This window comes from Parus major, chromosome 1A (assembly GCF_001522545.3).
Source record: "Parus major isolate Abel chromosome 1A, Parus_major1.1, whole genome shotgun sequence".
Lineage (NCBI taxonomy): Eukaryota > Metazoa > Chordata > Aves > Passeriformes > Paridae > Parus > Parus major.
The window spans coordinates 1,167,362-1,181,933 of record NC_031773.1 but is presented as its reverse complement, the minus strand read 5'-3'; the positions used below and the strand labels follow the sequence as shown (position 1 = coordinate 1,181,933).

Sequence of the window (14,572 nt, the reverse complement as noted above, 5' to 3'; positions counted from 1 at the left end):
AAGTGACAGGTTGTCACTGTTTTGGGAGCTGTGCAGGGGGAACTTTGGTTCTGGGTTTAAAACACAGTCAAGGAAGCAAATTCTTGATAAGCTGACCCAGCTCAGCAGTCCACCTGAGCTTCCTGTACCTCACACAGGTACTGAACTGATTCACAAAAGCTGCCTTGCAAGAGCAGCAAGAACTCTTGCTTACAGAAAGCACTGAAAGTCCTGGTCTTTTGTTCAGAACCTCTTCCCATGTGCACCTCCCAAACGTGGCTTTAACCAGCGAAATAAACTTACATTGACTCCAGGGTCCATTTGGGTGGGTATTTTCCTTTTTCAGAGACACTTTCCTTCCTAGTTAGTTGTCCCTGTACTTCAGCAGGTGACTCCAACTGCTCATTTCTGTGAACAAGAATCAACAGTTCCGAAGCCTTACTAAATTCACAAAAGCTTGGCTTTATAGCCCAGGTGGTGAATTAAAAGCTCTTTAAAAACCAAACCAGCACACCTGGGAGGAGGCTTCTGCTGAACTTACTTGGTTTCAAAATGCTCCTCTTCATACTCTGCCCAGGAATAGGTGCTGAGGAACCTCTGCAGTGAAGGACGCTTCTCGTTCTGCTTCACCCCTAGCCTGCCCCTGCCATGTGTTAAACAAATTTGTCTGATTTTCCCCAGCAGATAAAGAGCAGGAAATCAAATTTAGCAGCAGCCTAGTCATTTGGTTGACCTCAGACAAATAAACCACAAATTTAATTGCTTGAAATTAGGATCTTTTTGAAAAAAAAACCCAAATGAAACCAAACAAAACTGCAGATCCATCCACTGTAGATATTTAGATTTCACATTTTAGTTCTACAGCAAGAAAGTTAAAGGATTTTTTTTAAAGCTATCAGTGCTCAGTAAGTAAAAAAGGTGAGTTCATAAGGCTCATTTGCCTATTATAGCACATAAAACTAATGCAAAAGGTGTTGTCTAAACATTATTATACCCCAAGATGTTTCATACTTCCTTACTACAGGCACAGAATCAACAAGTATTCCCCCAGTCAAAGACAAGCCCAGGCGACTTTACCAACTGCTTGATCTCCTGCTGAACCTGTCACTTCGTTCATCCCCATCAGACTCATGGAACTGGGCCTGGAGGAGAAATTTGCCACATTTACTGCACTGGCATTCTGATGCAGAAACCCAACCAGTTTTGGGGAGGTGAAACACCTCAACATCCCTCCAGCAGCCCCTACTTACCAGTGGCACCCCAATCCCTGCATTCCCAGCACTCCTGGGCACTGTTGCAATGCTAACTCTCCGCAGGGCTGACGAGGGCTATACAAATAAGAGGCATTACTGGCTCTTAGCAAGGCACAGCTGGGTTACCCACTGAGCACACAAAATACTATCTGCTGTACACAAACTATATTAAAAAAAAGATGTTGAGACTTAGCTTGAAGTAACACACAAAGGATCCAATCTCAAGTGCAGATCAAATCAGTTTTGAAACAGCATCTTTCCACAAAAAATTCTTTCTGCCCACTTGAGTGAGGCTGCCTGCACAGCTTCCAGCAAAATACCAAAATGGAATGTAACTAATTCCCCTAACCTCACTCACAGGAATTCCTACTTTCAGTTTGAACTGCTCCCATCTCGTATTTTTGTCCTAAACACTCCTTTAACTCCAAGGGACCCATGCACAAACAATATTTCTTGACCAGTGAGTGAGAGCCCAACCATTTCACCTTCACCTTCTAAGAGGGACTACTTAGACGCTTGGTGGGGTGTCTGAAAAGTAGATTCTCATGTTTGATGGCACCAGCACATATTTGTGACAGAAAAGCAACCAGTCAAACATGCAGCAGAACACCAGCACATAAAGCAAAGAAAACCACAAACACTTAAAAAAAAATTGAAATTTCATGTAAGGACCATTACCTTAAAGTTAAAAGGACTTGGTAGCTTCTTATTTGTAGATTCATCTGTGAAGAGATCAAACATCAGAGCTTTACAGGAGGAGTTTGCTGCTAATAGGAGTGAAGTGAGTTTAATTTGCAGTCTAAGGTCTAACTTTCTGCAGAGTTTAAGCAAAGCACTCTCAGAAGGCAGAAATGAGATCTCAGGAAAAAGCCTCCTATTTTATTAAATAAGTTCATAACATTCACACATTACCTATCCTCTGCAAGCATCAGCTTCCATCATTATCACCAAATATATTCTATTATTGAGACAGTGTCCTGTTAACAGGACTGTCTTTCACAGTAAGGACTGTGATTCAAAAGGTTCTTGCAAGGATTTTATGGTGTTCCCTTTTGGTGTTTAAAAAACACATCCTATTTCTCAGAAGAATTTAATACTTTTCTGGCAAAGCCACAAATGCACAGCACTGGCTGCAAACCTGGCTGCTTAGAAGGGGAAATAGAGGCTCCCTGCACTTATGGGATTTGTAATTCCCATGCAGAAAAGGGCAGGGTGCATCTGTAGAGAGCAGCCAAAGCTCAGCTACCTACAAATAGCTACTGTGAACAAGCACCCAAATTTACTGCTCACAAGGAATAAGATTATCACCAACACATGCCATGCACTTTGCTGAAAGCCAGAATATCCCTGTGTACTTGCAGTGGTCCCACACACAAATCCTGAAATCCATGACAGTTTAGGCACAAGTTTAATTTCGGAGAGCTGCCTTTAATAGTGTTAATAAATTGCTATTCCCACCCCCCCCCCCTTTTTTTTAGAAGAGGGGATAAAACAATCATATAATTCTGTCACCTAAGATGTGGAGGGTTTATATGACTATTCTGCAGCTATAAGGGCCTGTCTGGCAGGTGCTAGCAAAGGGAAAGAGGCTTTTCCTGGTTACCTCTGTCTCCAAGGGAGCTGAAGGACCTCTCGTTCTGGAGCAGGACCTGCTTGAGCTCCTCAAGTTCCGCATGTTCTTTGGCATACATGCGCTTCAGGTTCTCCACATGCTGGATCATCACCTCCACAGCCTTGCTCACCCGGCTCTCCTGAGGGAGCAGGGAAAGCAGCAGCTCTCAGGAACTGCCTCATGTTTGGATATTTCACCCTCAAGCATCTGGTCTCCTCTGGTATGTCCCACTTTTATCCTCCACTTCCAAAGCTTCATTACAACCCCTGTCCTTGCATATGCTACACAGGTTTCATTTCTCTGGGGATCACTCTTGTAAAATAAATAAATCAGTCTTCAGTTTTGCAAGCCCTTACAACTCATCATCATCTCTGATGTACAGTCTCAGCTGCCACCATGCATTTGCTGGTATTGCCAAGTCATATTTTCATGCTGCTCTGGGGTATTGTACACAGCTACACCTAATGTTTGAGCAGGGCTTTGTAATTTTTCATAGATTTGCTGATAGCTGTAGCTATCTTTCCATAAGGCACAGAACCATCTTTGCAGCATCAAGGCCATTGTTACCACCCTGCTTGGTATTTTGTACATCCCATTGCTGCAAAGTCTTTAGTTTGGTTTTTTCAACCAGAACCTCATTATTTCTCCAGTCGGTTTTTGCACAATTCTAGCTGCTCTCAGTGCCTGGGATTCCTTATAACACAGTAAGAAGAGAAGGCCAGGACTAAGCTGTACTGGCCAGTCTACACTACACACAACAGATTCCCAAATCCCATCCAGGACCCTAAAGCCCAGCAAGCAGATATGGCTATCCCTTTGCAGCTGGAAGGTTTCAGCTTTGTACAAAGTACTTTTAGATGGAAAGTGTTACCTGATTAATAGCTCCCAACATCTCTGCTCTGCTGGCAACACGAGCTGCATATTGGCTAAGGAACTGCAGGCTTTTCTGCAGCTTCTTAATGATCTCCTGTGCTTGGTTATCTTCTTCACACAAAGGAATTAATGCCTAAGAGCACACATTGGTAAGAAAACTGGTGTGAATTAACAAAGAATCAAGGTTTGAGCTGATGACACTGAGGAGCTGTGTTCAGGCCCACACCAATACCCTCAATCAGTATAACTTGGATAGAGAGCTCAAGTGGGCAGAGGCTGGAACAAAAAAAATCAGCTGAAGCAAGGGGCAGATGTTTGTGCAACAGAAAAATTCCCCACTGCCTGAGCACGCAATGCACTTGGATCAAGATTACCCCATGTCATCTCTCATATTTTGACTGCATTGCCCCAGAACTTCATTCATATTTGCTCACCATGTATTCCATGCACACTCTCCCTTTAAAAAGCTGCTTTAAGAGACATTCACATCTGCTTATCCCATCCACTCTACCAGCCCCGGTCAATACTGACCTCTAACATCTTCACAGCATTTGTGATCTCCTTTTTCAAGTTTTCTTCAGCCAGGTCTCGGGACCTCTCTTCGAGCTTCACTCTCTTGTCCAAGGTAAACAAGTCACACTTAAAACCTAAAGACAACCTCAGAAATTCAGCCTGTTGTGGGAGGAGAAAATATTTCAGAGGAATCCAAGTGATGCAGAAGTTTAAGGAGATTTGGACACTGACATGATGTTTGGGACTATAGCCTGTGACCAAAGTTTAGGAGAGATACAGAAGAATAAGTGAACATGACCCACTTCCTTTAAGCAGGTCTTCCCATCTGTAGTGATGGAGGACGTAGGAATGTTCTGCAGCCAAAAGAGGTGACATCCTGGCAGCACACTGTGCCATCTGTGCCTTTCGACAAAACTGTTTTAAATCCGCACATTCTGCCTGGGAGGAGGTCACAGCTATGCTCCTTCAAGCTTGCAAACAAATGTCACAGTAGTGACAAGTCTTTGTTCACTTTTACAGATTTCCACCTTTCTACATCCCATCTCTTGAAAAAAAATTTCCATTAGGCTTGGAAAAATATTTCAGAACTAACCTACAGAAATACATCCAGTTTAAGCTGGGTCATTCTTCTGTGTAGGAGGAGATATTAATCAGGGTTTATCTACACTATCTGTTATCTGAAATACTTCCGGATATAAGCAGTTGAGACTTACCTCCACTTCCTTCTCATTTGGGGAGTCACTGTAGGAGAAGAAAAAGAACCATGGAACAGACTGGCTTTAAATTCATACCTGCAGGTAATCACTGAAAGTCAAAATACTTACAGCTCATTTTGCTTGGTTTTATCTCCTTTAATACCACATGCAGTGGGTGAACTCTCTGAGAAGAGACCAAAAAAACCAACATTTTCAGACCAAAGTGCAAAAACAGCCTCCCCAAAACAACTTGTGAGAGTCTTCCAAGTTTCCACAGATGCCCCTGTTTTCTAGTGTTAAGCTCTTGCCACTGAAAATAACTCATATGCATCAGGTTCTATTCATTGTGAGGCACCACAGCACTGCCACTTGTACAAAGCCCCAAAAGTCAGTTGTTCAGGGAACTTCAGCTGGCACCTTATTAGCAAGAAATGGTTAACTGCAGGTTTGGGCTTCAGGATGTTATATGATTCACTACCTCACCAGCTTTCAGTGATTTCCAAAGGCAAAAGAGGAGGCAATTTGAAAAGCAGAGAAGTCTAAGGAGAAACAACATCCTGCTCCCCCTATATCATGGATAGCACAGAGATGCTTCTTTTACAAATCTCTGGGGAGAGCAGGAGTGCCAGAACTCTTTCAAATATCCCAACTCCTTTGCAGCTAACAATGTTTCTCCTGTCTAGAGGAATGTGGAGCTGGTTAGATCAGTATATGCAGAAGTCAGAGCTGCAGATTTTGCATGACACCACTGTTCTTCTCTTCATTTTGATCTCCAGCTGCAGGTACCAAACCCTAAAATGAAAGCCTCTGATCATGCTTGGGTGTGGGAGAGGAAGCTCCTTGCACCTCTCGACACAGCTCTGGTTTTAGCTTGTGCTTCAGTAATATGAAGGTGTTCAGCAAAACCCCCTTACCTTTCCTGCCTGGGACCACAGCTGGTGCTTCCTCACTCCTCTCTTTATTATTTTTCTTCTCCTGGTCCACCTCCTAAAGGCACATCAGAGCAGTTACAGGAAGGGAGCAGCCACACCACCCCTGGAGGAGTCTGTCTCCTCCTTGGTCGCTGCTCAGCCAAACCAGCTGGGCTTGTCACTGTTGCCAGCACTCTTACCGTGTCTTGCTTCAAAACATTCTGAAGCACAGGCTTGTGTTCTTCCATCACCAGGCAGGATTCCTTCTTGATCTGACTTGGTCCTGTGGAGAAACATTCCCAAATCCAAAGGTAACAATCAATAAAACACAACAAGCTTCCAACACCCGCCATTTTAGCCATGGGCCAACTGGACTAAAAAAACCACATCAAATACCATGAAAGATCACTGAGAAAAAGAGGAGGCAGCAAAGAACACTATAAAGACACATAGGAAGAAATATGATTATAACTATTACTAGAAAAAATCCCCATAAGAAATGTTATATATCTGGAGCTGAGAATATAATGTACTTCCTGTAGTTGAAGATGAAAGTCATAGTAATGTTCCCTTGGATAAATAAATTTTATTATTTTGCTACCAGCATAGATACTTTTTTTGTTATGCTTGCTGTTTAAAAAGGCAGCTTTTAATTAATATTTATACCTTTACAAACAGCTATAATATTTTCTTTTCTCCTCTGTTTATGCAGTCACACACATCTGTGTCCCAAAGAAATGGCACAGGGAAAAACAAAAAAAGAAAACAAAACTCCAGAAAAACTCCAGCTTCAGGTTTGAAGCCTGCAAAGGGAAATTTATAAGTTCTAATTTTAGGAAACACTTTCCTTTCAGAGATGTGCATCAGGCAGATGTATTCTCAGACTTTAAAGCTAATTGGACTTTTTAAAATTTGTTCTGTGTATCTGCTTCCTCTTAGCCAAGGGCACCTGGACCACATATGAAAATTAACAGTAGAGGGGAAATTAGTAGAAAGAAAATGCTTTTAAATGAAGGGACACAATTTCAGGAAGATAGTATTGAGGACAGAAACAAAACCAAACAAGAAGCTATAACCTTATATGGAGGTAAAGATTTAAAAAAAAATAAATTACCAACAAGCACACACAGGTATTCTGTGCTGCTTACTCAGATCAGCTTTACAAAAAGCACTTAAGTACAGTGTGTACACTTGCTCCAGTTTTGGTTTGGTTTTATAGTTTTTCAGTAGAAGAAAATCATCAAATCTGGTGGCTGTTTATGGCTCTAGCAAAGACCAAACAATACACAAATGTCCCTATCCCCATGTCTCCTCTTGACCTATCCCAGTTTCTTGCACAACAGCCTTGAAAGAGAAGGTGTTTAGTGGCACTGTCAAACTAAATAACTGTATATACCCATAAAGACATGTTTTCTGTTGTCAAAAATTGTCTGGGATTTTGTACCCACTCAGTGTTGCCAGCCGAGCAAGCCCCAAGAATTCACTGAGTTGTTTCATGCTCCCTGCCTGCAGTGCTGTGGTAAGGTGGTTAAAAAATTTTATTCTTACTCAGCTTCAGAGGGGCTTGAGAGCACTGGATGGGGCAGGCGGGAAGCATGAAAATACCTTCAAAAATAGAAATTCTCATGTTATTGCTCTTACTCAGCTTCCTCACTTCAAAGATGTGCTGGAAGCAATTTCCTCAGTGTGTGAGTGCCAGGCAGTGCAGCAGCCACTGTACCTGACACAGGAGCAGCTGGGCCCTTATCACCATTTGTCTCCTTTGCCACAGAAGAATCTTCCCCTCTCTCATGTAAGGCTTTGGATGATCTTTCCTCCATAGCAAGGCAGGCTGGAACATCAAACAGCAGAAAACAAAGCTTTTATTGCTCAGTAAACACAGACTTGAGCATATCCAGTGCCCCAAATTAAGGACTCACCCGGTACTGGTGCTGTGCTTGCCTCAGATGCAAAAGCTTCTTGGGCTGCTGTTAAGTGATCGCTGCCAAAACAAAACCCTTTCAGATATTCATCTACATGATACAGGTGTTGATAAAGGCTTTTAAATCTTTCACAAGATCTGACCTGGATGGGATCAGAGTGGCTCGTGGTGTTGACTCCCCACAGTCAATCTTCAGAGAGAGAAAAAAAAGAGTATCAGAGTGATAACTTCCAGAGTAAAACTTGCATGTCAAAACTATAACTTTCCCAGTTGTGCCTAAACCACTCCAGCAGTGAAGAACTGGCTGGTAACTGCATTTGTCTAAAGTCTCACCAGGAATGTCATATTCAAATATGTGTTTTGGTTCCTGAATCCCATGGTTTGTTCCTAATGCATATTTTCAAATGACCAACAAACATGTTAGTACACCACCATTGTTCCATCTTAACTCTGCATCAGGAGAGATCCTTTTTTCAAGGTCTGAAGCTCAAAACCTACAAATGAGGTGCACAGAGCTTCACTTGGCTGTAGGGATCAGACTCATTGGGTAAATAATGGAAGTGTTAAATAGGCACAGCATGAGCAAGCAGGTGGTTCAGAACACAAAACTAGTGTGCTGTGTAGTACATCTTACTGACTGCCTTTGAAGGGATCCAGTTTTACAATATTACATATAACAATTACCCAGCCCCTTCAGAGGCCTCAAGGCTCGCTGGTGTACAAACTACAGAGGAACAAAGCAATTAAAAGCTAGCAGTTTTGCTCATGTTCCTCTAGCTGCCACAGTGCGGTTTTGGACCCGAGTCTTATCACATCACAGACAAAACCAATATCCTCTTGAGGCTTTTAATTTCTAGGGAGGTACTATATGTGCAACATCCCTCTTCCTCATTTCACCCTGGAAAGCTCCAGCTCACTCATGCAGTTGTTAGGTTGGTCTGTCTTTATGGATGAAAGGACAGGGTTATATACTATAATACTGATGAGGTTTGAAGGGTTAAGTTGGTAATGACTTGTGCTGAATTACAACCACTGTTGAAGAAAAGTGCTGAATAGAAAATAAAAACAGCCCAAAGCCGCTCTTCTCTCCAAGCAGAGGAGGAATGAAGCCAGACAGCTCCCTTATACAGCAAGCACCCAAGAGCACTGTTCAAGTGTTTGTGGAGAAGAAACAACAGAAAAACCACATCAGCAAGCAATTGCCAGTATTCTGGTATCTTTCCTACCCCCTCAAATGCCCTCAGAGGACACAGGAAACCCAGCAAATAAGAACAGGAGGTATTCAAGGACCTTAGTTACTTCCAAGAGTGACCAACTGCTCCCAGTGTCAGGAAGTGCCTTTTCCCTCCCTCCCTGCACTGTTGGAGCTGGGCTGCTCTTGCACAGCCCTGCCCCAGCCAGGTAGATGCTTCCTCTAATGCAAATTCAGACTATTTTTATTATTATTATTATTTGAATTCTGACATAAGCTTGAGGAAGTGCAGCAATCCATTTGCCTTGTCCAAGCCATTGGGTCTGAACCAGGAGTACTGGGGAGGGAGAATAATATGTTAGAAAGAAAAGAAATCTTAAGGGCTTTTAAAACTAACACATGGCATCCAAGAAAACAGAAAAGCCCTCGCATCACCTAGAACTGACTGAAATTATACATTATGCTACATGATCTGTCCCTGCCCAGATGGGCACATGGTCTGTGATTTCTGTTTGCAATGAAGGAAAACCCTCAATTCAGTTTTTAAAAACCCTAAGCTGGCTACGAGGATTATACACCCCCATGGAGTCCACATAAAGGGAAAAAAAAACCCAACAAAAGAGAAACACCACATTCTAGATTTCTTAATAAAATAAAATCACATAGTGGTTTGCATTGGAAGGGACTTTAAAGGCCAAAGTTCCAACCAACAAGTGGAAGGGATGCCTGCCTTTATCCCAGGTTGCTCAGCCAACGTCCCAGCCTGGCCTTGGACACTGCCAGGGATGGGGCAGCCACAGCTTCTCTGGGCAACCTGTGCCAGGGCCTCACCACCCTCATAGTAAAATCTGTTTGCACAAGGCATTAGAGAATGGCACAGTCCTTTTAAGAGGAAGAACAGCCAAAGAGGATCCTGAAGCACATCCCTAGTCACTTTTCCCACCTCCATCCCACTGATTAGCACAATAATGCAAGGGTTCTCTATCTCAGCCCACAAATTCTGGACACAATCTAATCTAACTCCTCCCAAACTATGATTAACATTTGAAAGACCTGTCTGGTTTTCAGACTGTAGTATGACTTCCACATTTATAAATCCAAACAAGAGCAAAAAGCCCAAGCTTCATTTGGCTCTCACAAGTGCTCCTTTATTAAGTAGCCACTGAACTTCTATGGTGACAATGATTTGACACAAATAACTTGAGTTACTGACATGCTGGCCTGCTCAAATACATCTGCAACTGCAGTGTGAAAACTCCAAAGAAAACTAGGGAGACCTTTTCTACTGAACAAGGATATTCAAATTTTCCTACATGCCAGTGTTTAGAACAGATACTGGACACAGCCCATTTGCCTTTTCTCTGGAGCAAGCCTTAACATTTTCATTTTCCCCCTTCAGAACACACATGTGCAAAGCTTATACTAAAAAGTGATAGCAAGAATGGAAAATGACATTTTTGAGCCCAGCTGGAGTTACAGAAAGCCCAAGAAATCACAGATGTTTCACACACCTTTGCACAGCTGTGACTTTCCAGAAGGACTGGATAAAGTAGGAACCCTCAAGGGGATCCTCTTTTAAGGGCACTTGGTAGGATAGCACAAGCTGGGAGTTCACCTGCTCTACCCCAGTGTGATGAAACAACAGAGAGTACCCAGCACTATTACTTTCTACCCTCACTGCACTTTCTGCTTTGATTTACCACTACAACCAGACCATGCTGTACTCACAGATGCCACACACCCTCACCCTGAGGCTGGCTGCTCTTTGGTCCCAAAAGCTCAGAAGCCACTGACCAGTACTCTTCCACCATCCCCACCAATACTGGAGTTTGTAGAGCTCATTATAAGCCCTGTGTGGTGGAGCTGAGGTCCAGATTTCAATAGTGAGGACTGAGGCACAGCTTAGGTGTGCTGAGCTGCAGTTTCTCTTGCTGTTGCCATGAGAAAACTGCAGCTCAATCTGTAGGTGCAGGACTCAGGGCAGCAGTGAAGACATAGCTGAGTACACCAGCTGAAGGAAAGCTCCCCTACAGCAAAGATAGCATTTTTCAGTTACATAGTGCCTGTGGGAGAAAGTGCAAAGCACGGCAGTACACCCAAATGAAGCATCCTGTGTCTCCTTGCAGGTGGAGAAAGAGAGCAAAAACACTCAATTCTTCCACAGCAGAGCCAACTGTTACTGCAAAACCAGCACTGTCTCCAGCCTTGAAACCCCATTTATAAACACTCCACAGCTAAAAGCATGACCCAGTTGCACACGACATCAAGACATTTAGTTTTATAACCAAGGTATTGCAGAAACATGTCCAAACCGAAGGTAACACCACCCCCCCCCCCCCCCCAGCACCCTGCCAGCTGATGCCAGCTCCATCCACTGTGGAGCAGTGCGGATTTATAGCTGAGCCATCTGGACCTGGGTCTGAGCAAGGCATGAAACGCTTGAATCTGTTCAAAACCACATCTCAGGCATCAGAGCCAGCACTCACCTCGGCAAGTGAAGAGTCCATCATTGTAATGGAAACAGGAAGGTCTGCATCAGTGTAGTCATCAGCAGAGCATATTTTCCACCTGGCAACACAGGCTTTATTTGCATATTGCCCAAACCACAGAGAGATAGAGCACCCATTTTCCTTAAGCACATAACAACTGAAGTCATCACTCTCTGTGCAGTCAGTCAGCTGGTCTCTCAGGGAAAGACAAAATTCATCACCAACTTCAATCCCTCCTCCCCCGAACAGCCAGAACCACCATCAGGCCTTTTCCCAACCTCCTCCACACTACACAATTCTACAGAAAACCAGTGGCAAAAAGCTTTGAGAGCTGCTGAGTCTCTTGCTGCAGACTGCCTGCTTTTGCACCTTCAGGAATATCCTTAGCTTTTAAAATATTCGCCACAGTTCACTCCAACTTTCCTAATCTCAAGAAGTTTAATTTCTGTTTTAAAGATCTAAGGAGGCAGCTTGATAGGCAAGGACCTCAGAATTTCTGCTCTAAGCTCTTCAAAAAACAAAAGTCACTCCTCAAAGTCAGTAGGATTTTGGCATTTAATGGGAATGCCAATTGTAAGTTAAACATGGAAAATAGACAAGAATGCCTAATTCATGTCTCATAGCATGAAATAGAAACCCCATAACTGCATTTTAGCTGTCTGCAAGCAGCTCCACTAAAGAGTTTTGGTAACTGTGAACAGAAGCAAAGTGTTGCCCTGGAATACCATGAGCTGATCACCAGGTGTTCAGTATTCCCTCTAAGGGAGGCTCCTGCAGCTGAATCCAGCACATGGAATCTGACAGACCCTGTTGACTCCTCCCCCCTCCACCCCAGAAAGGCTATTCTGCCACCTTACCAGCATTCTCCTGATGTCACATCTGAGCTGGACACATGTCCCACATCACACCTCTCCAAGGTGCAGCTGCCAGAGCTCTGCCTGCAAGGCCAGTCCCAGCTGTTCCCAGGAGGATTATTTGGGCAGGAGGTCTCCAAGGTCAGAGCATCTGTTTAAGAAGGACAAGCATGAAGAGAGGTGGTCCTTGGCAAAGCTGGATTTAGTTACAAGTCAATTTTTTTTGGCTAACTATAAAATAATCAAGAAGTAGACTGACCAAGCAGGGATTTTAAATAAGGCAACTTCTGTCTTGGTAGGAAAGGGTTTGGTTGTGTGGCCTCAATTTGTTCTGTAGATGGAGAGTTTGTCAGACTGAAACCCTCTCAGAGTAGCAGAATGCTCTGATGAAGAGCACATGCAGCAAAGAAAGATTTGCTTCCATTCACATCTATATGGCCTGGAATTACACTTGAACGTTTGTAGTCTGTGTGAGAAGAGCCTCTGTGTGGGACCAGCTCAGTGCTGGGAGAAATGCTTGTGTGTGAAATCCCAAATGCAGCAGCACCCTGCAGCTCTGCAATGCACAGCTGTCAGTGGCTGCTTTTAGTCCTCGTAAGGAGGATGAGAGATGCAGGGAAGTTCCAGCAACTCAGGAAAAAAAAGCAAAAAAACCAATCTGTTGGAAAAGGTGGGGCAGTTCAGCCTGGAGAAGAGCAGGCTGACTGGACACTGGCACAGGTTGCCCAGAGCTGTCCCATCCCTGGCAGTGTCCAAGGCCAGGCTGGACGGGGCTTGGAGCACCTGAGACAGTGACAGGTGTCCCTGCCCATGGCAGGGGGATGAAATTAGCTGATCTTTAAGGTCCCTTCCAACCCAAGCCATCCTCTTACTCTCTAATTTCATTCTCAGTAGCTCTGTTACTGTTTAAGTTGTTAAAGCAGGACTGCCCACAGCTCAGCAGCCAAGGAGCAGGACATCTCAGGGTGTGCCTGAGAGGCACATTCCCTCAGAGGGAATGGGAAGAACAGAATTCATGCCCTCTAGATCCAGACTGACAAGCACCCTATCAGGAATATATTTGGATGTATTATTTATACCAATAATTCCTTAAGATCTTGGGAACTGTCTGTCACCTTGCCTTTCACTTCAAACACTGTAATCATGGTTCAGATTCCTGGATTACATGCAGAATCTGTGGAAAACATTTTCCACACTCTAGCAGCACACTCAGCACTATTGGGACTGTCCTGTCAACTCCATCTGTATTTCAGATGAATGACAAATGCCCAACACACTACCAGGTCTTACCTAGCAGAGGGGAGCTGTGCCAGTGTGAAACAGCCGAGGGCAGCACCCAGGGAAAGCCAGAGTACAAGGTGGGTCTTTCACTCCATGGTCGTTTGGAGCAATGGAGCTGCTAATTGAAAAAATAACAAGTGTTGTTGTTCCACCACACTGAATACATTAATGCCACCAACTCCCCCTCTCCCCAGGCATCTGCATAATATAACACCAACAGTTACACAAACACATCTTCTGTGGCTTTTTTTGTCTCGAAGAGATCATATCTTTAATGGGCAGAACAGTTACAGGAAGAGGCAGGATAATTACACCTGCAACAAAATATGTTTGTTCAAGCTAGGTCTGGAAATAAATCATAAAAAACCATGCAAGATGAGCCTGAGAGGACAACCAAAGAAGCCACTCAAACCCTGTGAAGGGGGTAAAAAAAAAAATCCAAACCACACTCGCCAAAAGGAGTCATCTGAAGACAGCATTTGAGAAAACTTCTGAAGCAACATGTATGCAGTTGTATTTGACCTAATGTTGCTTAAACAATGGAAAATTGAAAAGAAATTGGAAGAAGTACCATCTTCAGACTCTGATGCTTCTCTAAAAGGAATTTGTCACACATCTGTGTTGTGCTTCAGAGGCAGTGGGAACCTGGCTTTGCAATAAGGTTTAGAATATGCTTTTGTATGCATGTAAACACCTGCATGCACATTCACACAGACACTGATCTCAAAGTATTTTTAGTGAGTGTTTAACTTAGCAAAGTTTCTCACAAAGCAAGTTATTTATGTCCCTGTAGTGATGATGAAAATAACCCCCACCCAAAAGAACCCAACATCCCATTTTAACAGACTCAGCAATGATCACAGCAAGCACACTTACCTTCCCTTCTACATGTTCAGCTGATGTGGGCAGCAAAGCATAGTCAGAATCTAACTCTGCACAGCACTGTTGCAATAGAGAGAGTTTAAGGCAGGCAGGGAAGGGAAAAAAAAAAAGATAAAA

The 14,572-nt window shown here is 43.5% G+C and overlaps 1 protein-coding gene across 3 annotated transcripts in view; it reads right to left on the bottom strand.

Moving 5' to 3' along the window:
- Window positions 1–49: 49 nt before the first annotated feature.
- Window positions 50–14,572, bottom strand: part of IRAG2 (inositol 1,4,5-triphosphate receptor associated 2) — a 34,185-nt gene continuing 19,662 nt past the window's right edge. Inside the window, exons 20-38 of one of the 3 annotated variants that reach the window (XM_015629342.3) lie at window positions 14,450–14,515; window positions 13,583–13,691; window positions 12,296–12,443; window positions 11,436–11,517; window positions 7,901–7,947; window positions 7,756–7,817; window positions 7,557–7,667; window positions 6,037–6,119; window positions 5,840–5,912; window positions 5,055–5,109; window positions 4,944–4,971; window positions 4,249–4,389; window positions 3,716–3,850; window positions 2,836–2,983; window positions 1,911–1,954; window positions 1,230–1,307; window positions 1,057–1,121; window positions 521–622; window positions 55–387 (exon numbers count right to left, since the gene is read on the bottom strand). In XM_015629342.3, the coding sequence (XP_015484828.2) occupies window positions 279–387; window positions 521–622; window positions 1,057–1,121; window positions 1,230–1,307; window positions 1,911–1,954; window positions 2,836–2,983; window positions 3,716–3,850; window positions 4,249–4,389; window positions 4,944–4,971; window positions 5,055–5,109; window positions 5,840–5,912; window positions 6,037–6,119; window positions 7,557–7,667; window positions 7,756–7,817; window positions 7,901–7,947; window positions 11,436–11,517; window positions 12,296–12,443; window positions 13,583–13,691; window positions 14,450–14,515 (1,686 nt within the window). In that variant the 3' untranslated portion in view covers window positions 55–278. Of the gene's footprint in view, window positions 388–520; window positions 623–1,056; window positions 1,122–1,229; window positions 1,308–1,910; window positions 1,955–2,835; window positions 2,984–3,715; window positions 3,851–4,248; window positions 4,390–4,943; window positions 4,972–5,054; window positions 5,110–5,839; window positions 5,913–6,036; window positions 6,120–7,556; window positions 7,668–7,755; window positions 7,818–7,900; window positions 7,948–11,435; window positions 11,518–12,295; window positions 12,444–13,582; window positions 13,692–14,449; window positions 14,516–14,572 lie in introns of all 3 variants that reach the window. The other 2 variants (XM_015629345.3, XM_033514573.1) reach the window with 2 other exon arrangements.